This window comes from Neolamprologus brichardi, chromosome 17 (assembly GCF_056152115.1).
Source record: "Neolamprologus brichardi isolate AB-2024 chromosome 17, ASM5615211v1, whole genome shotgun sequence".
Classification (NCBI taxonomy): domain Eukaryota; kingdom Metazoa; phylum Chordata; class Actinopteri; order Cichliformes; family Cichlidae; genus Neolamprologus; species Neolamprologus brichardi.
In genome coordinates, this window is record NC_142120.1 from 1644535 (window position 1) to 1671386 (window position 26852).

At 40.0% G+C, this 26852-nt stretch overlaps 1 protein-coding gene across 1 annotated transcript; it reads left to right on the forward strand.

The window, feature by feature from the left end:
- Nucleotides 1–7608: 7608 nt before the first annotated feature.
- Nucleotides 7609–25372, forward strand: ptprc (protein tyrosine phosphatase receptor type C). Its single transcript, XM_087830462.1, has 29 exons — nucleotides 7609–8962; nucleotides 9116–9235; nucleotides 9416–9445; nucleotides 9672–9935; nucleotides 10031–10264; nucleotides 10361–10480; nucleotides 10664–10807; nucleotides 10909–11055; nucleotides 11458–11604; nucleotides 12363–12568; nucleotides 12986–13046; nucleotides 17313–17421; nucleotides 17849–17886; nucleotides 18724–18833; nucleotides 19028–19118; nucleotides 19205–19281; nucleotides 19370–19406; nucleotides 19488–19585; nucleotides 19725–19850; nucleotides 19955–20112; nucleotides 20391–20526; nucleotides 21182–21331; nucleotides 21603–21693; nucleotides 21774–21913; nucleotides 22072–22206; nucleotides 22288–22404; nucleotides 22511–22671; nucleotides 23732–23867; nucleotides 24343–25372. The coding sequence occupies exons 1-29, from the start codon at nucleotides 8623–8625 to the stop codon at nucleotides 24664–24666; spliced, it is 4047 nt and encodes a 1348-aa protein (XP_087686588.1). The 5' UTR covers nucleotides 7609–8622; the 3' UTR covers nucleotides 24667–25372.
- The last annotated feature ends 1480 nt before the right edge of the window (nucleotides 25373–26852 follow it).

A 26852-nucleotide genomic window follows, 5' to 3' on the forward strand; every position in this document is an offset into this window, starting at 1 on the left:
TGAGAGAAGAGATCAGGATGATGCGGCGAATGAAGGCAACAGTTGTCCCTGTGGTAACCGGAGCGTGTGGGGCACCGACCCCCAAGCTGAGCGAGTAGCTTTAGCAGATCCCAGGAACAAAACCCAAGATCTCTGTCCAGAACAGCAAAGATACTGCGCAGCACCTCCGAGCTCCTGTTAGAGGACCTGAGCTTGGAGGATAAAGACCTGTGAGCACATGGACACGTGGGGAAATTTTAAATATGATCAGATTTCAATGGGAAATAAAAATCCTGCTGGGTATATATTCTGATGTGGATGTGTGTGGAATGATTTGATGTAGCGACACCCTGAAAATTTAAAGTGAAAAAAGGATGGCGAGGACCGTAAACATGTGTTTTAATGCTGTGTGTGTCACGAGTGACCATTAGAGTGACTTTGGCTTTGCTTCGTGTTTTTTTTAACTGCCAGATTTTGCTGCTTGGTGTCAGACAGCTCTCACACCAAACCTAAATGTGAGAGCATGAATGCACTTTCACCTGTTAGAGCTGACGGGACCAAGAACTGAGAGGTGAAATCAAGTTACAGGAACATATTTTAAGAATTTACAATGATTTTGTTCGTTTCTCCACAGGCCCTGTTTTCTGTCTATTTTATTTCTGATGACGAGTTAATGGTTTTATGGTTTTCACAGTGCAGTGTGAAGCTAGTGGGGTTTTTTTTTTTTGAAATATTTTAACTTGCAGAAAGAACATCTTTGTCTTTATTTGCATTGCCTGGTGCAAGTTCCTGTCAGTGTGGCTCCTTTCCCCAGTGCTCAGCTGCATCTCGAGAAACTCGTGTCTCTGGACTCCAGCTGCAGCTGCTGCTGAGCTGTTCCTCTGACATACTAATGTCTGAACTTGTCCATCGTTTTCACTCCCAACGAAAATATTAACATCTTCAGCCTTCCTCCTCCTCTTCTCCCCAATGCATACCTCCAGCCTTCCAGGCTCTTTTCCACTTGCCTCAGTGGCAGCTGTTGCCGACTTGTTAACCCTGATTAAAACATAAGTTTGTTATGTAACATTTATGTCACATTAAAAAATGCTTTGGGCCTTCCTGTCGTGGATACTGACGGTCAGGAGGCTGTAATTCTTTGGACTGTTCAGCCGTCCTATTATTAAAACCACTGTTGCAAGAAAACCATGTTACATGTAATAGAGGTGGGAATCACCATACATCCCACGATACGATATTATTGCAATTTTTTAAAATATTTTGCGATATTCAGATTCTGTACATAAAGGTAAACTTTATCAATATTCATTTTCTCTAATATCAAAGTCTCACACTCAGTCTTTCTCTCATTTCAGTTTGATTGTTGACAAACTGAACGGTTTGTATTACAGTCTAGTCCAACTTAACTGAATCAACCATCTGGTACAATTATAGCTATTCTGAACTATGCAGTTTATGAAAACTATGCAGCCCCTTCAGCAACTGAAGAATTTGAAAGTAAATTAAAACAAAATATAATTTTACATTAAATAAAAAAGTTTTAAACTTAATTAAAATAAAACATGTCTTAAATTAAAATAAGTAAACTGTCATGTTTATTGCTGCCAAAAACAAGTTAAACACATTTGGACAGTGAAGGAATGTCAGGATTCTTGCTCAGAAAAAGGATCAACATGCTCTGAAGTCAGAGCACAAAAACCTTTTTGTAACAAAATATCGATTTCTGCTGTCCCTGTATCCATACATTATTAGAAACAAAATATCACGATGCTACAAAGTATCCATTTTTCCCCACCCCTACATGTAACCATGTCACTAGTTGGTCAAAGATGGTAAATGTAGCCAAACGACTTCTTCTTTCTCTTTTCATAATGATAACAATCTAACTTTGATACAATATTTAAGAAACCCAAGTTTTCAGTGGTTCCTCAGGAGGAACTGTTCACTTTTTAAACAACAAAACTTTGTAGTTTCTTACTAAATTTAACAAACTGCAAATACTTTAAAGATCATATTTAAATTATATCTTGTGATAAAATTATTTAATCCGATTTTGCGATCGTTTCGTTCTGAAAGGCTCGAGTGCCGACAGCATTTTAAGCAGTTAAATGTGATTAAACGTATTTTTCTGTCTGGCGAGGGAGTGGGGGAGTGCACCAGGCGAACACGAGCAACATTCAGAGGTTTCATCGTGCTACATTATGTTCTTCATTTCTAAATACAGCGTCTATCTAATGAATGACATGTGGTTACGCTGGTTACATATCTGTGTAGCTGCTAACAGCAACACTGCGCTCCTCATACAGTCGTGCAGTCACACATTTTATTTGTAACAACAGCTTCCATTTGATTACATGAACATCGGGCTGTTTGCTTAAGAGTCACTTCCTGATTACAAGAATCTGCACTGTGAGAAGTGGAAATAGCCAAATGCATGTTTCATTTGTCTAGGAGGAAATCCATATTTAGATTTTCTACAAAAAAGCCGATGTCTTTGTCGGAAACAATGTTTCTGCTGGGTTTGTGAAGTCAAACTAATTTCCACCGAATGTTTCAGAGTGAAAGAAAGAAGAAACTTTCTCTTCTTCAAAATGACTGAAAACATTAAGGAGATCATGTGACTGTGACTGCTGCTCTTTTTTAAATAGACTATATATAACTGTGTGATTCATATCAGCTTGTCACGCCATGCAAAGCAAGTTTAAGTAAAAGGTTTTATCGGCTCAGTACGACCGTCTCAGCACAAAGAAGGCTCTGCTTAGTTCCCTGTATTATTTCATATAAGAGCATGAAAAGCTGTGTTTCATCCATTTTTACATCAGCTCCCCCCCCCCAGTGTGTGAGTCTCCCCGGAGAGTGTTCGACTCCCCTCCTTCCTCTTTTATCCCCTATTTTCTTGTGTATGTAAACAGAAGTAAAGCATTTTAGGGCTCCGAGGCAAAGCGTGGTGATCAAACACCATCCACGATCAATGACTTTGAAGAGATCTAACACCTCTTATGAATGTCGTTCACGCGAGATGAACTGCAGCAATGAAGAAATTCATTTGTGGAGCCAATGGCCGTGTGTTTTCTGTCTTTAGAAGGAGAGAAGAAGAAAAAAGAGAACAGAGTTCAACAAAGGAAAGACTGCCTCTGGTTTCTTGCACGTTGCAGTGATAACTTCTTGTTAGCTTTGACTGCACGGCCGAGCCGTCGTGGGCCTGCAGGGGAGGAGTCAGTGAAAAAGACGAGGTGCTCTAAGAAGTTTCACAACTCTTAGAGTCTCACAAGCAAAGTTGCTGAAGTTTAACATGAATAAAACAGAAATTACTCGGGCCTGAAACTTTAACCCGGAGGCTTCACCGTTCCCTCGTCACTCTCATCATCATTTGTGTGCCTCGTGTTATTTGAGCCGTCAGACTCAACCCTAAAACTGAAATCTTGACCGTATTGGCAGCTATCAGCCGCCTTTTTCAAAGGTCAGAGCGACTTCACCCTTCATCAAATTCAAGTGAACATTAGACGAGCGAAGGCTTCCTGTTCTTAGTGGCGTAGTTGAAATGATGCTTCCTGTCAGCAGACGTTAAGGTAAAGGCAGTCTCTTAAGTGTGACATCACTGCCACTCGCTTGACTCGAAACCAAAGGCGAGGTTTACAGTTTGGGGAACAAGTCCAGGAAGCTGTGTCAACCGATAAGACAGAGAACTTATGTCGCTTTAACACAGACAGCTTTTTCTATGTTAGGTTAGAACTGAGTTAAGAGTTGGAAATACGTTTTGGCGTGCGACGATCTGCCGGCTGCTTTCACTGTACGGTGTGTGGCTGTACACACCCTGACTCCTGGACATGGCAGGTCTTTGGGGTCTGAAGATGCTGTTCTGGGCCGGGCTCATCGGTTTGACCTACTGTAAGTGACCATCTGCAGTGTTCTCAGTGCTGCTTTCTTTAAGGATTGTAGGAAGACTTTGAAGTTTCTGTGTGTCTGTAAACTGAGGAGAAATAACAGAAAAACGTCTGCAATTGCAAATCATGTAGGTGATGAAGTCTCCCCCCTAAACTCGCTGTGTTTGAAGTCGGATGTTGAGCTTGTGATGGTGTATGAGGATTATTATCCATGTGTGAGATGCAGACGTGAATCTGTCAGCTGAAAAGCTTCTTTAGTTTTTGAAAACTGTGAAACATCATCAAGCAAAATGTGACCTTTTAAATAAAAACCGAGGGCAGAGGCTACGCCGTAGCACGCTTTGGAGATGCATCCGCGTTTGTGCTACTTCACGTTTCTTAAACTTTCCAACCCCGAGAACAGCAGACAGGAACTGCACACGCTTGTGATGTGAAAGCTTAAAAATGACAGGTTTCTGAGCCCTTTGGCAAAAGAACGAACACTCGTGTTCAATCAAAGGCGGCTGTTAATAGGAAGAAGACGCTCTTTAAAACATCTTCTTTTATTTGGTGCTTTGGGAATTTTTGCAATCGTGTTTCTGTTCTGCTTTGATGCCGTGCACGTATGAGTGTGTGATTGTGTACTGTATATGTGTAACTGTGGGGGTGGGGGGGCCGTGTCTGTCTGAAAGCAGAGACTTTTTCTGGGGTGTGTCCCTGCAAGCTGCTGCTTCACCTCGGTGACTGAGGGTGCTGTGTGTGATAAACATTCAGTGTGTGTGTGCGTGCACGCGTGTGCGTGCACGTGTGTGCGTGCACGTGTGTGCGTGTGCACGCTGAGTTACACTGACCTCACTGCCTCCATCATCACTCATAATTCATCTATAACTCAGCTGTTTTCAGCCAGTATGAGCTGATGAGCTGAAATAAAATCTGTCATTTATCGTCTTTGCGCTCAGTCTGGCTCGTTTGTTTCTAACATTTCTCAGCCAGTGTGAAGGTGTGTCATCATCTCACCCAAAACATGATTGTTGTTTTCCTTTCAATCATATTTATGTGGATCTAAACTGATCAACCGTTATTTTAAAAAATTAAATACATAAAAACATCCAAAAATAAAATTTCTACATTTTCTCTTTAGTGATGTATCTCATTTTAATTATTGTGCATCCAGTAAATCTCATGTTGAAATATTATTATTCTAACTCCCCGTAAAACTCACTGTTATTATTATTAAACTAACGTTGTTTTACAGTGTAACAGATTTTTACATTAAATTGTATCAGTTCATCGTAACACTGTGAACTGTGTTTAAATATTTACTTTAATAAATACTGATAAACTTTTATTTCGTTACGTGAACTTAATTACGTTTAAAGAATCTGAATTCACTTTAATAACATTTGATTTTATCCGTTATTATTTATCTTTAGCGAGCTATACGTGTAATCGTTACAGACAAAATGTTAGGAACACCGCTAAACAGCCACGTTTTTAATCAATAAAGTTCAATTTGATTGTGCCATTATTAATCTCATGTCTCTTTGAGATGAAAGTCTCTTAAAAAGTTCAAAGACATCTCCCAAAAAGATGTCTTTCAGTGTATGATTGTATTTTAATATTAAACGCATTTAAAAATAGTTTAAAACTTGGCTCGACTTCTTCATCTTTTTCTATATTTTCCTGCTTTTTTTCGCTACTTTTAAAGAATTACTCCACGCGTGTGTCAGCTCAGTAGTAAATACCAAAGTTCACGCGTCTTCTGCGTAAACTGGGCGAGAGAAGCTGGGCCCTGTTTAACAGGCCGCCTGCATTAGCCGCAGCAAGACGGCGTTGTGTGATCAAAAAGTTTGACCACTTCCGTGTTCCATTCGTCGTCGTCTTCATTTCCTGGCAGCGCAGCGCGGGCCGAGCAGGCCGAGGCACCGCGCAGCAAACGACTTGAGGAAAAAAAGGGGAAGCACAGGGTCTAAAATGAAGAAAGGAGGTCAGAAATGTGAAGCATGACTTTAAAACGTTTCTGGGAGGAGGAGAGCGTCACAGAGCAGGACTCTGTGGTGAACGCAAAACATGAGACGGAGGAAAAACAGTAAAACAGAGAAAATCAATGAATTAGAAACAGAGCTGCTTACTGTGTCAGTGTCTTTACTGCATTCAGGGATAATCACATTATTGTGTTTGTGATACTACAATACTGTCATGCAAATCACAAACCTACTTTCCTGAAAACATTTAAAACCAGTTTAAATAGTGAAGGAAAGGTTTTCTTTATGTTTACGTTCCTGGGCTTCAAACACATCATAACGACATAGTTATGATATAAATAAACCTTCACTTCATCTCCAAACGAATAATCGATGAGCTGCGTTTGTGCGAGGCGCTAAAATGTCGCTGCAAACATGTTGCATCTCTGCACGACTGAGTGAAACAACAACGCGCCAAAACCACATCCTGAGTCTCATTGTTTGACTGTCCCCAATCACCCAGTCATTCAGTTCTTATTTCTATTGTTATAAGGAACAAATGGACAACATCAATAAACCCGTTTAAAGTAAACTAACTCATGTACTTGTGAATATGATCCAAATGTATTTGTTTGTTTTTTATTCTTTGTAATGTCAAAAATACAGATTTTAAGAGAAGAGAAATTCAAACAATGAACAAAAGAGAAGTTTATATGTGACAAATATTATCTGAAACCGTATTTATTGAAACACTTTGGTTAAAAATGTATTTTTGGTTGTGTCTGGTTCAGTGACACGGCCAAACCGAAACCAGTTTTGTAAGTACGGGGCGGTTCTAGGTTTGAGTGCAGGCAGGAAGCTGCGGTTTGCTTTCTGATATAGCAACTGTGGCTCCTTGTCACAGTGTCATAGCAACCAGGTTACACAGCAGCGATACCTCATCCACACGATGCTGGTAACAAAGTTCACCCTGCTGTGTTCAACAGAGGGATGTGTAAAAATATTTATAATAAAAAATATTTATAATAAATATTATAAAATATTATAAAATATTAATAATATTTTTATATATATATATATATATATATATATATATATATATATATATATATATATATATATATATATATATAATATTATAAATATTTTATAATATTTATAATATTATATATATATATTATATATAATATTATAAATATTTTTACACATCCCTCTGCTGTGTTCAACAGAGGGATGTGTAAAAATATTTTTACGCCTCTGTCAGTGCGCCCCAGGGTGGCTGTGGCTACAATGTAGCTGCCATCACCAGTGTGTGAATGTGTGGATATGTGGATGACTGGTTGTGTAAAGCGCTTTGGGGTCCTCAGAGACTAGTAAAGCGCTGTACAAATACAGGCCATTTACCATTTAGTAATCACTGGTTGTTTATGTGTTTTGTTTTCTTTTTCCTGCAAATACATTAAATTATTTAATCACAATCAAACTGATTTACACTTTTCTTCTCTTTTAATTACAGCTCAAACCGCCCCAAGTGAGTATCATTATACTTTATCATGTTATTGAATCTATAGTTGTTCACTTCTCGTAGTCATCATGACAAATATTTAGTAATCACTCATTCTTTGTGTTTTTGTTTGTGTTTTCCTGCATACACAGTCAATGTTTTCATGACCAAAACACTAATTCTGACTTTCTGTTCTCTATTAATTCCAGATGGCACCAAACGTGAGTTCCAATATATTTATGATGTTATTCAGTTTATAACATTTACTTCTTATTATGTTGTTTTCAGACTTGTTTAATTCCAGTTGTCCCCCTGCTGTGCTTCCTGATGTAGCACGCATCTCCCTCAGCCTCATGTGTAAATGTACACAGTCCTCAAACACTTATTATGAAATGACAGAAATATGTCTTCTTACTTAAACTGATGAACAGAAGCTTCGATCTGAGTTCTCTGTGTCAGACAGAATTTAAATGCAAACACCAAAAACAAAAAACACTTATGTTTTTGCAAAATGTGTAAAATGTATTGTTATTTGTCTTCATCATAGGTTTACTGTGAAAAAGATGAAATCCTTGTTTTCATATAGCAGCTGTTTTGCACAGATAATTTTCCATAAATGTGTAATCACATATATGTGATGACATATTTTCCAAATCATGTTTTACCCTCTGTGAAGCTGATTGAAAGCAAGTTAACATGCTGTATAGCAGCGGTCTCCAGTCGCTCTGTGGTGCGGCTCGTTTGGTACCGGGCTGCGTGATGTGAGGCTCTTGGGCGCGCTCTGTTTGCTCATATTATAATGAAATATATTTATGTGTAATAATTCATAGCTTTGCACATAATGTATCTTTTCCATACTTTCTCTTGCCCGAAGTCCCTGCACGTTAAATTTGACTTTAGATTCCTTGTAATTTAATTTAGATGCGTTTGAGTTCAAGTTCAGTGAGTCTGGAAAAATCAGAGCAGCAGCTCTGTTGTTGGGATTTAGATCCAATTCACATGAAAGTAACATGAAGTCACTGATTATCCAACACAACAGTTAGTCTTTTATTGTCTATAAAAACGTATCATTGATCCATCTTACTCTCATCCTTAGATCATTTTGTTTGTGTTTTGTAAACAATAATTAGTATTAATAGGACTATATTTAATTTGCTAGCATAGGAAATGGGATAGCAGTGACAAGTAGCACAGCATCTTTCTAACAACATGAAACACGACTGTTAGAGTGAAAATGTTACAGTGAGAACATTTTACATTTGCTACAGTTACAGCTAACATTTTTACGTCATGCTGATTTCTTTTTCTTGGAATGAAAATTGTTTCAGCCTCCTCACCTCCACGCACGACTGCAAATGCTACAGTAGCCACTTCAACAGCCTCCTCACCTCCACGCACGGCTGCAAATGCTACAGTAGCCACGTCGTTTGACGTCTCACCTTCATCCACGGCCCCAAATGCTACAGTAACCAATTCAACAGCCTCCTCACCTCCACACATGGCTCCAAATCCCATAGTAGCCACTTCGACAGGCTCACCTCCACGCACGACCACAAATGCTACAGTAGCCAGGTTGTCCGACTCCTCACCTTCATCTATGGCCCCAAATGCTACAGTAGTTAGTTCATCAGTGAATTCAACTGCCACGTCTGGTAATGTATTCAGAGTTTATAGTTTCATGGATTTTTGGCACAGCTGTGTGATAAAATCCTACATTTGTAGTTTAGCATCGTGTCAGGTACAACCAGTCTGCTAGCTGTTAGGTATTTCTGCCTGAAGTTGACCTCCAGCCTGCTCTCACACAGCAACCACAGCTCCTCCTGCAAGCACCTCAAATGAGACCTCACCCCCACCCACTCCACCCAGCAGCTCCTCTGACTCTCAGGCCTCACCTACAGACACCACAGTGACAGCTACCACTGAAGGTTGGACGTTTCTTTATCATACAGGCCTGTGATGACATTGATGTGAATATAAACTAAGAACACGGCGCTGCTGAGTTACAAGTACCTGTGAGGTGCTCTGAGCTGTTGTACATTCATGCTACGTAATCACAAACTAATTCTTTTCTTCTTTTCTGATCTCATTTAAATGCATCGTTTCAGCCGCCGAGACGACTCCTGAGCCTCCAAAGTGTGAGTGTCAGTTTAAAGATAATATGTCGTCTGATTTCAAACACCGGTGATGCTGTCGAGCGTTTCTTACTTAGTGAAAGTTTCTTTTTCTATCGAGTGTTTCAGTTTTAGCCAACGCTGGACTGTGGTCAACATCTGCATGAACAAACTGACTGAGATGAAACATTTCAGCAGCTGATTGATGTTAATGAACAAAATGTAACAATTTATTGGATTTTGTGCTCAGGTTCCTACACTGTCACACCCATCGAGTTTGGACTGCAGATTAATGTGATGAACTCCCCCCCTGGTGACTACAACATCAGTATTATTGAAGGAGGTCGACGAGTGATTAACGAGGCGTTCAACTTTACTCACTCTGGTCAACACAACATCCAACACCTGAAGCCCTGTACTGAATATGAGCATCAAGTTGCATTTATTCACAGTGATGGCAATAAACCACTCCAGTGTACCTCCAATGGAAATAAAACTAAAACAAAAGAAATGAGTGAGTACAAATAATTCATATTTTTTGTGTTTCACCTTCTTGTAGTTTAACAAACTTAATATCAAATATATTTGTGCATCATTTGTGTGTTTCAGATAAAACAGACATTACAGGGCAAAGCAACAAAAATGGATGTGTTTGTTACCAGAGTAACTGGGACATCAGCTCTTCAATATCAGCACCAAATGTAGCTTCAGCTGATCAGTGCAGCAGTGACAGTAAAAGCTTCTGTGTCAAACACAGAGACATTTGCTCTGATTTTGAAACAACCTTCACTTCAGGAAACTGTGTGAATACTTCATTTGATATCACCAAAAACATCATTGTTGGTTCGTACAAAAACTTTTACCTTAAATTGAAATTCATTTTCTTTTAGAGCTAAATTAATAATGTTTTATGCTTTTGCTTTTTTTAAATTTCCACAGATTTATATAATTCAAGCGAAATACAGCAAAGTCCTTCCACTGGACTTCCTGCAGTAATAAAGCCAACGTTACGAAACGTGTCAGAGTGTGAAAACCTCTCAGTTAATTACACCTGTTCAGGTAAGTGGAATATCTGCTTCATTATGAGTAGAGTTGATCTGAAAGCTCTTCTGCCATCAGAGGACTGAGTGTTTTGTGCTCTTTGTGAATCTATTTTTATTCTGTATTTGAATATAAAACCAAAGAATAACTGCTGCATGCATTTTGGTACAAAACATTATTGTCGTCCTCGTTTCTCGTCAGAAAAAGACAAACCTGATGAGGTGAACAAACTGGAGCTGTCTGAGCTGGAGCCCTTCAGAAACTACAGATGTTCTGGTCTGATCTTAAACAGCAACATTAGCACGGATAAGACAACTCCACCCGTCCACCTTAACACTGACTGTGGTGTGTTGATATTGAACTTACCTGATGAAGCTTTTCCTCCTCAGATAGTTTGAAGTGACACAAACTAACAGGTGCTTCACTGTTACTGTTTGTTTCAACAGATCTTACAATAAACTTGAAGAACAACCAAACAACTGATACTTCCATTAAACTGAGCTGGAAAACAACCAGTAAGAACTGTAATGGTGTCCTTCACACCCTTCACCATCTCTCATATGACTGCAGTTGTTCTCCCGGTGATAAAACAGGTAAGTCCAATAATTTAGATTCACTTTGATTCAATTTGCTTTGTTTTTATTTTTTTAAAATATTGAAATTTCCCACACGTGGGACTAATAAAGGTTATCTTATCTTATCTTATCTTATTTGATCATTAAAATATACAGAAGTGTTTATATTTTGAGCTAATAATTTAGTAAATATAACTGCTTGAAATTTAACCCCCATCACTAAACACATGAAATATGATGCAAAATAACGACATGTCACTGCATTATTATCTTATACTCAGATCTCCAACCTGTTCTGTTCAGTCTGCTGCTCGTGTCGTTGTCGTGGTTACTAAAGCCAGCAGGTCAAAGTCACCTGACGTCTCTTTAGCTGGACCTGCTGATTTAAACCACAAAGAGTTCATGAACTTTATGTTACAGGAATCGGAAAGCTTCAGTCTGATGAAAGAACGTGTAATATTACTGATCTCACACCATTCACTGATTATGATTGTGAAGTCCAACCCAAATACAACGACAAGATAGTTCCCATTAAAAAGAAAGTTACACTGAAAACTGCTCCTGGAGGTAAGTTAGCAAACGAAATATTCAGAATTACAGCTCATAATAAAGCTGAACCCTTCACTCATCAACATCAAACTTTGTTTAGCTTCATTTTTTATATCATTCTAAAACACAACATGAAGACTTTGGTGGTGAACAGCAGAAAATAAAGTTACAAAATGATGTTTTCATAAAGAAGAATAAACTCAAGAGCTCATTTATTTTAGTGAAAGATTGGAAACAAATGTGTGTTTTCACAGTCTTGATCATAACTAATATAATTGATGTTCTTTCTAAGATAAATGTCATGAAACAGAGAGCATCCCTCATATCAACTTAACTAAATCCGACTCTCTGAGACGTTACAGTGAACATTAAAACATGCTGAGTCATCAGTGAGGAAACGTTCAGTCGTTTAAGCAGCTGATTCAGACTCTTATTCTCTGGACTTATAGAAATGTGTCCATTTGTTCATTTTCGTTACTCGTTCATTTTATTCTGCTGGGAAAATGTGTTTCATGTTCAGAGATAACTGAAGTTCATTCACATGTTTTCTGCTTTCACACAGTTTGTTTTTTAAAGTTACACATCTGTAAATAAAATGTAAACTGGGCTCCATGACAACAAAATGATCAATTAATTCTTCAATAATTAATCATTCATTTCTATTATGAATTGTTTTAACATTGCAAACATAAACATGTTTACTTTCACATGTTTCATTGCTGATGGACATAAAAATGAATCTTAAAACTATGATCCCTGTTTTCATTCCCTTACAGTACCCGGCGGTTCCCGTGCAGTGACTGTAACTGTGCCAGAGAATAATGTGATTAAAGTAGAGTGTAACCATAGAGACAACATTAATGGACCAATAGTAAGATTCATAGCACGTCTTCATCCTGGTGGTGAAAACAAACTACAGAATAAAACAGATTGTAAGTTTGAATTCAAGGATCTGAGCTACTCTACAGAATACACAGTGGAGGTTTGTATCATCCTACTTTTTAGTATAGCGGTCTCCAACCTTTTTTGCGCCACGGACCGGTTTATGCCCGACATTATTTTCATGGACCGGCCTTTCAGGTGTCGCGGATAAATACAACAAAATAAAACTAGTACCGGTACCGAAAAAAATAAGATTTATTCATAACACGTGAAAAGACCCAGGAAAACCGAGTAAACGATAAAAACGATAACAAAATAACGCTGAAAACTGATAAAAACCCTGAAAACTATACATTTCACACCTGAGCCTCAACTCTCGCGGCCCGGTACCAAACGACTCACGGACCGGTACCGGTCCGAGGCCCGGGGGTTGGGGACCGCTGTTTTAGTATATGATTATTTTATTATAATGATGTAATTTCTTATGAATGAACATCTGAAACATCTGTATTTATAGGTGACTGTTTTCAACGGATTCTTTGAAAGCAAACCCGACACAAGAACTGTTCATACTCGCTGTAAGTATGGATTCAATGACACAGTTTGTTAGATAAATCAGTTTACGTATTATTCAGCCATGTTTAAAAAAAATTACACCATTCTCTAAATTGTACGATTTTATGACATAATAAAGATAATCTACGGAGCCCCGCAGGGGACATGGGAGAAAAAAAAATTAAGACGGACTTTTGCGAGATCTCGCAAAACTAACTCGGGATCTCGCAAAACTTTTGCGAGATCTCGCAAAAGTTTTAGCCGCATTCTTCCCGTTAGCTTCGAGCTATCGGGAGGTCGAGACTGTGGGCCTTTCTCAATATGCGTACTTGTGCGTACTTGCGTTCTCGTGTACTCGTGATACGTCATCAGTCGGAGACCAAGTACTGTTCCAATTCGAAGTACGCATCAAGCCGAGAACGCGAAAAAGTCCCGGATGTGTTCTCGCTCCGCCCGTTTTATCGAGCATGCATCGTTGGTGACTTGTGTGGACTTGGTACAGCTAAATATCCCAGAATGCATTTCGTCCAAACCTCAAACGCGGCAATGGCGGACGAGCGGGGCTAAAAACTTTTAAATATTACTCTTTCTGGGTCACAAAATAAACTTTTAAGTTCTTTTCAAGCGAGAATGTAGCTGTGTAAACTTCAAATATCTGCTCAGTTTATCAAGATATCATATATTTCCAAACGAGGTCCGACATTTTCGGAGATGTCTGTGACCCGCCAGCTCCATAGCAGACAGCGAGGTCGAGGATTATTACAGCCGGCGAGAACAGCCGACTCCCGGCAGATCATTTTCAACCCCCCCGCGGTCTTTTCGCTACTCAGGTTAAACAAACCCCAGTAGCTGTCTATTGTATTGAGTGTCCACTAAAATAAAAATAAAAGCGTTCTAACATCTCACCTGCTTGTTTTTATTAAGGTATGTACACGTATGTACATGTACACTATTTTTATTAATAGAGATTTCACTAGTGAGGTTAAACATGATATATAAGTCACTTAGATCACTTCTAAATGTTAATGTTTGGCTTATTTCGGCTTTTTATTTGTTCCTGAGTAAACCGGTTTGACTGTGATTAAAGTTAAGCTTCATAACATATTACTCACAGTTAAATTAAGGACGGCAGTAAAAACTCCGGACCTGTGACATCATCAAGTACGCTGGTGTTCCAATTGTACAAATCGCGAGTCAGTGCTCGCGTTCTCGGCGAGTCCGTACTTTCGTGCGTTCTCGGTGAGTACGTACCCGCCGAGAACGCGAGTACGTACTCGCGTACTTGAGAATTGAGAAAGGGCCTTGTCACTACCCAATCCGTACCGGAAACCCGATCGGTACCCCGCATGCGCGAAAGGTGTCTACTTCCGGTCGAAGCGTTTTACGATAGTTATGGGTCAGAGTATCTGTTAAGATGTTAAGAATAATAAGTAAATCTTAAAATGTTTGCAATAATGAAGCATTTCAGTACAATGTAGACAAAAACGAAAAATAAAAAGATAGTTACGGATCGGGACTCCCCGATCCTTACTGCGCATGTGCAAAGTCGGACCGTACAAATCGGGTCTACCCGATCCGTACCGCGCACGTGCAGGGGTTTTCTTCTTCTTCTGTTCGTTTAATGGCAGTTTACTCCCCAGTGTACGAGGATACTGCCACCTGCTGACCGAGCGAATGAACCCTATTGTAAACTGAATTGGCGTCATTACAAACGTGTGTTAAATTTGATTTAGCGATAGTCGAGTGTGTTTATGCTTGTCTGTGTGGAGAGGATTGACTGGAATAGTGATGATGATGTCCGCTATCACTGTCAATTGTCAGTAAACACTTAATCTGGCTGCTGAATCTTCACGTGACACATTGCTAAATCAATATTATTACGTCTGTAATTAGGCGCCATTCTTCTAATTTTACGGCGCTTTTGTTCAATCGGGGAACGCTCTCTGTTGAGGAGAAAAGCATGAATTTGTTTGTATACGGATTATCCATTGTTTAAATGTCCCGGGCAGTCGAAAAGGAGGCAGAGCTGTTGAGAAATGCTAGGAGCTAACTGGGCGCTAACCGTATTGTCACTACCCGATCCGTACCGGAAACCCGATCGGTACCCCGCATGCGCGAAAGGTGTCTACTTCCGGTCGTAGCGTTTTACGATAGTTATGGGGCAGAGTATCGGTTAAGATGTTAAGAATAATAAGTATATCTTAAAATGTTTGCAATAATGAAGCATTTCAGTACAATGTAGACAAAAACGAAAAATAAAAAGATAGTTACGGATCGGGACTCCCCGATCCTTACTGCGCATGTGCAAAGTCGGACCGTACAAATCGGGTCTACCCGATCCGTACCGCGCATGTGCAGGGGTTTTCTTCTTCTTCTGTTCGTTTAATGGCAGTTTACTCCCCAGTGTACGAGGATACTGCCACCTGCTGACCGAGCGAATGAACCCTATTATAAACTGAATTGGCGTCATTACAAATGTGTGTTAAATTTGATTTAGTGATAGTCGAGTGTGTTTATGCTTGTCTGTGTGGAGAGGATTGACTGGAATAGTGATGATGATGTCGGCTATCACTGTCAATTGTCAGTAAACACTTAATCTGGCAGATGAATCTTCACGTGACACATTGCTAAGTCAATATAATTAAGTCTGTAATTAGGCGCCATTCTTCTTATTTTACGGCGCTGTTGTTCAATCGGGGGACGCTCTCTGTTGAGGAGAAAAGCATAAATTTGTTTGTGTACGGATTATCCATTGTTTAAATGTCCCGGGCAGTCGAAAAGGAGGCAGAGCTGTTGAGAAATGCTAGGAGCTAACTGGGCGCTAACCGTATCATTCAAATATACTGAATGTCGCAATGTTGGCAAAGAGAGGAAGTGACGTAAGATTTGCGCATGCGGGGTACCGATCGGGTTTCCGGTACGGATCGGGTAGTGACACGTATCATTCAAATATATTGAGTGTCGCAATGTTGGCAAAGAGAGGAAGTGACGTAAGATTTGCGCATGCGGGGTACCGATCGGGTTTCCGGTACGGATCGGGTAGTGACAGTGACAGAGACATACTACAGCCAGGAGGAACACCGCTTTCCCGGCACATCATGCCTCGACCTTCCGGTCGGCTTCGAGCCAGCGTCCGAAGAATGCGGCTAAAACTTTTGCGAGATCTCGCAAAAGTCCGTCTTAATTTTTTTTTCTCCCATGTCCCCTGCGGGGCTCCGTAATAATCTTTACATAAAACTAGGTAAATATAAATTCAGATGAAAAACATTTTACACCATATCTGTATTTGCTTAATACAAATTAAGCCAAAACTCAGAAGCAGTGTGTAAAAAACTAAGTACAGCCTTACTGCTTCCATAGGAGTTTAGTAGTAGCCACGTGCTGCTGATCAAATGCACTTCATTAACTTTGTATGAGCAAATGTGAGCACCTCTGGATCATTTGTGGTTGTATTAACACCGTGCCAAGGAGGATTTCTAAACCATTTGGAAAGTCTATCATTCTGCAATAAGTGAGATTATTCACAAGGAAAACACTCAGGACAGTTGGTAACTGTCCTGAGTGTTTTCCTTGAGTCTAGGAGAACGTCCCAGGAGTGGACGTCCCAGAAAATTCACCTCAGTGTCAGACTGTGCAGTGTTCATGGAAACTACAACAACCCAAGTGCTGCATCTCAGACTCTACAGGTCTCAGATATCATGTTAAATGCTAAAACAAAACAAAGAATAGTTAATGAAAAAGTACAATGAGCACAAAGTATTCAAAACACAATTTTGAGGCCATGTGAAAGTGGTTTTAAAGGGAAAGAATCAAAGTGTTCAAAATGACCCATTCCAGAGTCCAGACCTCAATATGATTAAAATGCTGTCGCAAGACCTTTAGAGAGCTGTGCAGAAGTAAAAGCCCATAAAGTGCAATAAACTGAAGCAGTGTTGTAAAGACGAGTGGACCAAAGTTCCTCCACAATGATATGAGAGACTTATAACGTCAACAAGAGAAGGATTATTTCAAGTTATTGCTTCTACAAGTGGTTCTAGAAGGTACTCAAACATGAGATGTATTTAATCTTTCACACACTGCCTCTGAACTTTGGCTTAGTTATTGTTGGATCAGTAGTGACCCAGTGTAGTCGGATGTCTTGTATATACTGAATTTAAGATCTGCTGAGGGGTTGATTATTGTTTATTATGTCCTGATGTCAAACCTTAGAAATGACATAAGTTGTACTTTGTTTTTACCGTGACCGTATATTTTACATACATGCACTCACTCGTCCCATTCTTTTACAGATAATGACAAAGCTGTCATTGGGTTTCTGGTCTTCCTCATCATCCTCACGTCTGTGGCTCTACTTTTTGTCATCTACAAGATCTACATTTTGAAACGCAGAAATTCCCAGTAAGAAAACTTCTGTCTCTCTTCCACAGCATGTCTTTATCCTGTCTTCCTTCTCTCACCCCAACCAATCACAGCAGAGGGCCCCGCCCCTCCCTGAGCCTGGTTCTGCTGGAGGTTTCTTCCTGTTAAAAGGGAGTTTTTCCTTCCCACTGTCGCCAAAGTGCTGCTCATAGGGGGTCATATGATTGTTGGGTTTTCCTCTGTATGTATTATTGTAGGGTCTACCTTACAATTTAAAGCACCTCACGGTTGTTGTTATTTGGGGCTGTATAAATAAAACTGAATTGAATATGTCGTTTCCTTTGTTATTTTAACAGTCGAGCTGCGCTCACTTTTTTAGGATTTGTTCATTTTACACAAATAAACCAGCATTTTTTTCCTGTTAATAAGATAAGATAATAACCTTCCTATGCTCTTTTCTTCACAGTGACCTGGGAGAAAGCATGATGCTTATTTCAACAACAAGTGAGTTTTATTTAATAGTAGAGTTTCGGTTCCTGGCATCATTTCATATGTTTTTGTACTGTTTTTACTAAAACCTTTAGGGTTTAGATAACAACGGGATGACAGGATCAAGTAAACTATGTTCCTCTTTTCAAAATTGAGTTGACTGTGAAGTCATGCTGGTTCTCATCTATAATCATTGAAACTGCTGTAAAAGCAGCTGTAGAGCACATAAAAACATCTGTGACACTATCACATCTGAAGAATTCAGACCCCAGACCTCAGTGTAAAATGTACTAATATTTAAAGTTCAAAATTAAATTACATCACGTTATGAGTAAATATGATGACTGTGGTATTTACTCATTTCGTTGAAAATGAAATGAATGCAGTGAAATTGTGTTTGAAAATCACAACAGGATTTTTCTTTAAACTCTTTTAAGCTTAATTATTAAACAATATTATTATAATAATATAATATAATATAATATAATACATTATATTATTATAATATAATATAATATACTATAATATAATATTATTATAATATAATATATTATATTATATTATGTTATATTATATTATAATATAATATAATATATTATATTATATTATATTATATTATATTATATATAATATTATTATAATATTATATATAATTATATTATACATAATATTATTATTATTATTATTATTATTATTATTATGTATGTTATCTAACAGCAGATCACTTTGTTGAATTCGGGTGACTGACAAGAGTTATATAAAACTATGCATACAAATTATGATGTATGTTAACAAATACTGTAAGTTGTGTTTTTTTTACGAGCTCATTTTTTTGCTGACTGCTTTTTGTAGACGATGAAGAAAACCTGTTGCTTGTTGAGCCAATCGCAGCAGAGGTCCTGCTGGAAACCTACAAGAGGAAGCTCGCTGATGAGGGGAGACTTTTCCTGGCTGAGTTTCAGGTAAGTGCACTCTGTGGTCTTTGCTAGGGGGTATTTCTATTTCTGTTATTTGTTTTCAGGAATTTATTTACCATAGGATGTCAGAGGAGCAGACAATGGAAAACAAAAGGCCAAAACTTGATCTGAATACATGTTAGACGGTTGGAGTCCAAAGTGTATGTTTTTTAAAGGACGTTGCTTTAATTTGCTTGCAGAGCATCCCAAGAATTTTCTCAAGATACACGGTGAAAGAGGCCAAGAAGTCCTGCAATTCTGTCAAGAACCGCTACGTGGACATTCTGCCCTGTGAGCTGATCGATGTTATTAAACTTACTGAGAGTTACTGTGAAGACTGTCATCATTTATTTTATTTATTTTTTGTCTTGAACTAGATGATTATAACCGTGTCCAGCTAACCACAGGAAACGGAGAGCCAGGATGCGACTACATCAACGCCAGCTTCGTTGACGTAAGTAAAAACGTTCAGCTTGTTCAACATAAAGTTCATGACATCTGTTTGATCAAACAGTCAAACATCCATCCTGTTCTTCCTGCAGGGATTCAAAGAGTCCAAAAAGTACATCGCAGCTCAAGGTAAAGTCACGCTCGCGTTCTTCACACAGCTGCACTGAACTGTGTGATGCATGATGCTTATCGACGGTGTTTTCGCTGCAGGACCAAAGGAAGAAACTATAAATGACTTCTGGAGGATGATCTGGGAACAGCAGTCCTCAATTATCGTCATGGTAACACGATGTGAGGAGGGAAACAGGGTAAGATCGCGAGTCACAGAGAAATATCCTTTCTTTGAGAAGCTTCTTATCTGATTTAGTTAGACCTTCGTATTGTTTGCTCCGTTCTTCTTCCTCACTGAGCGACAGTCAGCTTCTCTCCTCTCACATCGTTTCACAGGTCAAGTGTGCTCAGTACTGGCCGTCTCCTGACCGAGAGACTGAGCTTTACGAGGAGTTTATTGTGAAGCTGAACTCAGAGGACCACTACCCCGATTACACCATCCGCCGTCTCAGCCTGACAAACGTACGCCTCCGTCACACGTTGAACCGACAAACCTGTAAAAGTGTTAAATGTCTGTAATCTGTGTTGCTCAGCATGCACGTTTATCTCAATAAATGCACCTGCAGAAGAGAGAGAAGAACTCAGAGAGGGAGGTGACCCACATCCAGTTCATGAGTTGGCCCGACCACGGAGTCCCCGGGGAGCCACACCTCCTCCTGAAACTAAGGCGGCGCGTCAACGCCTTCAAGAATTTCTTCAGTGGGCCGATCGTTGTTCACTGCAGGTATGAAGAGGTCGCACTGTACGCTCGGCTCAGGTCGACATGTTTGTTTAGGAGTCGTTTCACTTCCATCAGCCATGTCAGTACATTTGTAGGCTGATATTAGGCAAAGTCTGACTGGATGGACGTCTATTTGTAGCCACACCTACTTCTTCAGATCACCGCCACTTAGTTTACTTCAGATTAAAACACGAGCTGTTAATTGAGATCTAAAGTGCGTCATTGTACATCAGGTTAAATAAGACAACCTCACTCATGGGTGATACTTCTTTCTCGTGCAGTGCGGGGGTCGGCAGGACAGGAACCTACATCGGCATCGATGCCATGATGGAAGGTCTGGAGGCGGAGGGCAGAGTGGACATCTACGGTTACGTGGTCAGACTCCGCAGACAGAGATGCCTCATGGTCCAAGTCGAGGTAAGATATCAGTGTGTGTGTGTGTGTGTGTGTGTGTGTGTGTGTGTGTGTGTGTGTGTGTAAATACAACGAATTTGATGCCAATTCTCATTAAAGTAAATCACCTTATATCTGCATCTACAGACAGAACAACAGATGGATGGATATATGACAAAGATTAACAATTAGTTAAATCAGCTAAACTTATATATCTATAATTGTATATATTATGTATATTTTTTAATATATTTTTTAAAAATGTTATATTGATAAGAAGTTGTATTTTAAACATGTACACCGTAGCCTTTCTGTCATTTCCTGTCTTCCTCGGTGGTATTATCTCCTGTCTTGTTCCGGTTTTGCTTCCTGTTTTTTTATCTCCTCTTTGTGTTTGGCCCCGCCCTCTTTCTCTTCACCTACATCTGCAGCTCTGTGTGTGCGTGTAGTCCTGTTCTTTAGTCTGCATGTTCGTATTATAGACTCATTCACCTGCTGTGTAAAGAAATCACTATAATCGTTTAAACATGTCTGTGAGGAACACGCGTGTTAGATGTACACACTGACAACACTACACATAAACAAAGCTTCATTTTTAAAATGCTGTATTAAATAAATGAGGATAAATGAGATATAAACGCTCTCGTGCATTAACGTGAGTGCATTTGTGTGCACGCAGGCCCAGTACATCCTGATTCACCAGGCCCTGCTGGAGCACAACCAGTTTGGAGAGACAGAGATCAGCCTGTCTGAGCTGCACAGCACAATGAGCACGCTCAAAGAGAAAAACGTGGACGACGAGCCCACGCTCATGGAGGAGGAGTTTGAGGTACGCCGTATCTTATCACTTTTATAGCTGTAAACTGCAGAAGAGCAGTGCGAGGGACCGAAAGTGCAGCTTTGATCATGTTTAAGTCGCTGAGTGAGTCACAGAGAAAAAGCTCTGACACAATAATGTAAATGACCCTAAAACATTGATGCAGCACAAACGTCTGACATATAAAAATATCATCAAGTGTGCCGGTCGTCCTCTTCTCCATCACGTCCTGCACGATGGATTGGATGGAAGCAAAGTTTTAATATTAAAAATGATCTTGCAGAGACTCCCCACCTTTAAAAACTGGAGGACGCTCAACACAGGCGTGACCGAAGAAAACAAGAAGAAGAATCGCTCTCCGTCCGTCATCCCCTGTGAGTTTACTTTGCACGCACGCGTGTGCTCACATGTAAGACATCTGCTCACTTCACCTTCTTTCATATGAAACCTGCAGATGACTTCAACCGCGTGTTACTGAAGCTGGACGAAGGACCAAGTCAGGACAGTGACCCCGACGAAGACGATGAGGAGGAAGATTCTTCAGATGAAGAGGATGAAGACTCCACTCAATACATCAACGCCTCGCACATCACGGTAACGTTCGGCCTATTTATGAACCCGTTTCTATGTAAACTACTAAAAATACCAGCTGATGTCAAACTGCTTCCTGTCACCTTCTTTCCTGTTGCAGCAGATAACGAAATGTGTCTCGCCTTCTGTGTTTGGACTCGATGTGTTTGTCTCCCACACAGGGATACTGGGGCTGCCGAGCCTTCATAGTGGCGCAGACCCCACTGGCGGACACCACGGGGGACTTCTGGTCGATGATTCACCAGAAGAAAGTTTATACTGTCGTCATGCTTTCAGACAGCAGTGAAGGAGACGCGGTACAAACAGTATAACATACTTATAGTGATACACATTAAATGTACATGTGGTAAATATGCTTGTGTTCTTCTGCTCAACAGGACGGTATTTACTGGGACAAAGAGAAGAAGAGCTTTGGGGAGATTGAGGTGGAGGTGACGAGCACAGACAACTCGCCGAGTTTCATCAGACGCACTATGCAGATCCGCCACGTCAAGGTAACACAGCAGCCACCCACTCTGCCTCTGTAAGCGAGCCTCGCCCGCTGACGAGACCGGACGTTTGTAAGCCAGCTGTGCTCTTCTTTTCCTCTTCTATCCACAGAGGAAAGAGAGACGGGAGATAAACCATTTCCAGTTCCTGAAGTGGACGAGCAAAGAGGTGCCGGAGAAACCTCAAGACCTCACAGACATGATCAAGGACATCAAGCAAAACTGCGGCACCAGCAGATGCCAGAGGAACAACCCCATAGTGGTCCACTGCGAGTAAGAAGCACACAGGAAACAGTTCAGTGATGAGAACGGGACAGCAGGCGGCGAGGACGAGTCATCGTTCTCAGCGATCAGTAAAATGTGTCGCAACAGCCGACTTGTCCATCTCGCTGGGTTTCAGGGTGGACACCAGTGATCAGTGTTTTTAAATAAAGAGCTCAGTAAAATCTAAGCAGCAGGATATCTTTTAAACAGAGAAATCAGCTACGTAGCTGCATTTCTGCACATATACAGATGCTGCCACATGTTTTAGTGCAAGCCCTACAGTTGGCAGAGCGTGCATGAGTGCAGCTATCATTTACGTTGCAAATTTTAGATAAAGATCTTGATGAAAATGAGCTCACCCTGCTTTGCAGCCTCACCTCATTTCAAGGAAACCATGCATTTGATTTCCTTTGAGGCATGAATATGTTATAAAAATAGTGTGAATACTCCCAACCGCACTCTCTAAAGCAGGGGTGTCAAACTCAAATACACAGTGGGCCAAAATTCAAAACTGGAACAAAGTCGCGGGCTAACGTTAATATTTATTGAAATATATTTATTCCTCCAGATATAAGAATGAATCTCTTCTTATGGGCTCAAACACGTTTTGCTGAAAAACTGAATATGGAACAAGCAAAGCTTAATACTAAACAATATATATATTAGCTGTATAATACCAGTAGGCCAGCTCTGATAGTAATTTGGTGTGGCTTCACGGGCCAAATGTAATTAGGCTGCGGGCCAAATTTGGCCCACGGGCCAGAGTTTGACACCTATGTTCTAAAGCCACCTCACAGAAAGTGTGATTACTGAGTGTACACAGTAAAATGCATCTATGTTAGTGTGAAAGACAGTAAAGGTCAGCTGATAGTTGAGTATTCCCATGAATTTAACCCAACATCAATTATTCTTTTAAGGAAATCCTTTGTTTAATGTTTAATTAGTTATATTTTTATTTCCTATGACAACAGATCTACTTTCAGACTTTTTGTTTTTCATGTGATGTCCTTCACAGCTGTCTAACACATAAATAGATATGTATAAATGTAACTTGTTTTGTGCTCCTCAGTGACGGCTCGTCCCGCTCGGGGGTCTTCTGCGCCCTGTGGAACGTGCTGGACAACGCTGAGAGCGAGAAGCTGGTGGATGTTTTCCAAGTGGTCAAAACGCTGCGCAAAGAGAGACAGCGCATGGTCTCCAGCCTGGTGAGAAAGAGGAACACAATCGTTCACACTCAGAGCTGTTTATATCAGCGTTGCACATCACCAGTTCCCTGTTCTAGCTCATTATGAAATGCAGTATTTTATATTACTGTTTTAAAAACAAAAGTAAGCTCAAGCATAAAGATTTCTGCCTTTTATTTGATAATAAATCTATGAAAAAGCCACGCCCATTTGTTTTCTCTCTGCTCCTGCTGTAAACTTGAGTAATTGTTGCATTTTGCCTGTTTTCAGCAGCGTGTTCAGGCTTATGTGAGCTTTTACAGCAGCTGGAAAGTGACTAGAAGAAGCACTGTGATATCCGTGCTTGTCCACACAGAGTTTAGTAGTATCGGTTCAGTGTTTGTGTTCGTGGGATTCTTCCTGCTGGTTATTTAGGGAAGTGTAGACTGACTATAAGCAAGATTCACTCTAACAAGAAACACACTGAAACAATATTTGTTTCCTGTGTTTCTAACAGGAGCAATACCAGTTTATATACGACGCCGTGGAGGCCGCGTTCCCCGTTCAAAACGGGGAAGTGAAACCGGTGCAGGCCTCTGCAGCCGACTCGGTGCAGATCGTTAACGAGACGAAAGCGGCCGAGCAGAAAGACGAAGGCAAGGCTGAGGAGCCAGCCAGCACTACCAGCAACGAGCAGCAGGCGGCAGCAGAGAGCACTCCTCTGGTGCCGGACGGAGACAAAGAAGAGAAGAAAGAGGAGGCGGAGAAAGAGGCCCCACCCACGGAGACCACGCCGCTGGACGACACCAGCAACGGTCCCGCTGTCACGGTGGAGGTGTGAGGGTGACGTGACTGTGTCCACTGATGGGAAGAAGCGCTTCAGTTTTATGCTTTTTTAAATTACCTTATGAATGTATAAACATTGTAAAGCTTTTAGATTTGTGGAAGAATTTGACCAAATATCTCATGTCAGTTTCCAAAATGTTTGATTTAAATTAAGTTATAAATGTTTCTGAATGCAAATGTAATTTCTCTCTTTTCACAAAGTTTACCAGCACAGCTGTCATCAAACTGGAGCCTTTACTGGGTATTTAAAGGCGTCTAACAACTAAATCTGAAATATACAGCAGACGAGTTGTTTTGTCCTCTACGCTGTTATTTAGTTCATCTTCTGTTTTCCTCATTTATACATAGTAACAAGCATTTTTTTGAACATTTAGTTAAAGTCAGTGTTTTATGGCACATTGCGTTTTTTGTTACAGTTGTATTTATGCGTTGTATTTGCTCACTGTCATCGGCTTTGTTAAGCATATCTTTAAAAGATAAGTATGTTTCTCACTCAGCTTCTTACTACAGGAACACTGGAAGGTTTGAAGTATTTGTTTGTATATTTCTCCCACTAATGAAGTTGGAGCAACATTTGAATCAACATTTTTTGGTTGTGCTGGTTTGAGTTTCTTTGAGTCACACCAGTAACGTACTCGTGGAGCAGACTAGGTCAACAGTTTCCTTTTTCGTTTGCAATAAATTTACCTGATGACATTTTACTCTGGATCTTTCCTTGAATAGAAAAATGTGCGAGATCTGAAAACGAGCTCAAATCTTCAGGAGGTTTAAATCATACACGTGTCTTTGTTCTTCATATTAGTAATTATCAGTGTTGGGAAGGTTACTTTTAAAATGTATCCCATTACAGATTACAGAATACATGCCCCAAAATCTATTCTGTAACGTATTCCGTTACGCTACTCGATGAGAGTAACGTATTCTGAATACTTTGGATTACTTAATATATTATCATGCTGTTTACAACTACATGAATGTACTATTGCTGTGATTTATTACTGTTACTGAAGGTCCGCGGCTCCGAACCGTAGTAAAGGACCTCTGGCTAATACGGTGGGTTCTGTGTCACATAACGTGTATGGCAGTCCATTCTCCCTGCAGCACGGACTACACTGCCCATGATGCTACATTCTTTAGAGCTATACCTGTAGCATTCTGCCTGTTAGCTTAGCACAACAACAACAACAGGCGCTCTCTCACCCAGGAAACACGCAGAGAGAGAGCGTCACCCTGTAACCATGGCAACCGTAACGCTGCCGCCTGGAACAACAGAACGTAGCTGTCAAACAAAACCCAAACAGTCCTGACCCGCCACAATATGAAACAGGGAAGTACCGCCGTGTAATCCATTTATTTCAACAAAGTAACTGTATTCTAAATACCACCTTTTTAAACGGTAACTGTAACGGAATACAGTTACTCATATTTTGTATTTTAAATACGTAACGGCGGCACATGTATTCCGTTACTCCCCAACACTGGTAATTATTTAACACACTAATAACACGTCTCAGCTCGTCTCAGGGCGGCTCTGAGCCAGAAACCAAAACCTCGAGCTTCATCAAAAGTCGTTGCTAAGTGTGTGATTGTTTCAAAAGATGGGAAAAAACTCAATAGAAAACTGACAGTGCAAAAAAAATAGACTCAGTCATATAATTAAATGTCTTTAAAACGCATAAATAGAAATATCTCATTTCAATAAATAGGATGTTATTCATTCACCAGTGTGTGACTGAGTGTGTAAAGTACTATACAAATACAGGCCATTTACCATTTATTCATTCTGCCTTAAACATTTAGAAACTTTGCTCACTGTTGACATTTATAGTTTGCTTACATTTATTTAATGTGTTGCCGTGAGAACCGCTGGGCTTGTTTTTATTGGCTGTCTTGCATAACCTGAGCTTTGCTTAAATGGATGATTCTGATTTAAGTGAATAATATGAACTATGAATATTCTGTTTCCTCTCTGCTTAAAATTCTCTTAAGTCCTTCTTTCAGTCTCACCTTAGAAGCAGTTTTTATGTCTTTACTTTTGTTTTATCCAGATTTAGTCTCAACTTTGAAGGGACCATGTGAGAAATATCAATATTTTACAGTTTAGATTATTGTTTGTACCTGTGGAAGCTTTGTGAGTACTCACACAGATGTCAGCACTTTAATCCTCGAGCACGTGTGGGG

Excerpts from the sequence above, each read along its gene's own strand:
- ptprc (XM_087830462.1), top strand. The coding sequence starts at position 8,623 with ATGAAAATTGTTTCAGCCTCCTCACCTCCACGCACGACTGCAAATGCT. Across the intron at positions 9,446-9,671 it reads GACTCCTGAGCCTCCAAAGT|GTTCCTACACTGTCACACCC; the intron begins GTGAGTGTCAGT and ends TTTTGTGCTCAG. Across the intron at positions 17,887-18,723 it reads GATGCTTATTTCAACAACAA|ACGATGAAGAAAACCTGTTG; the intron begins GTGAGTTTTATT and ends TGCTTTTTGTAG.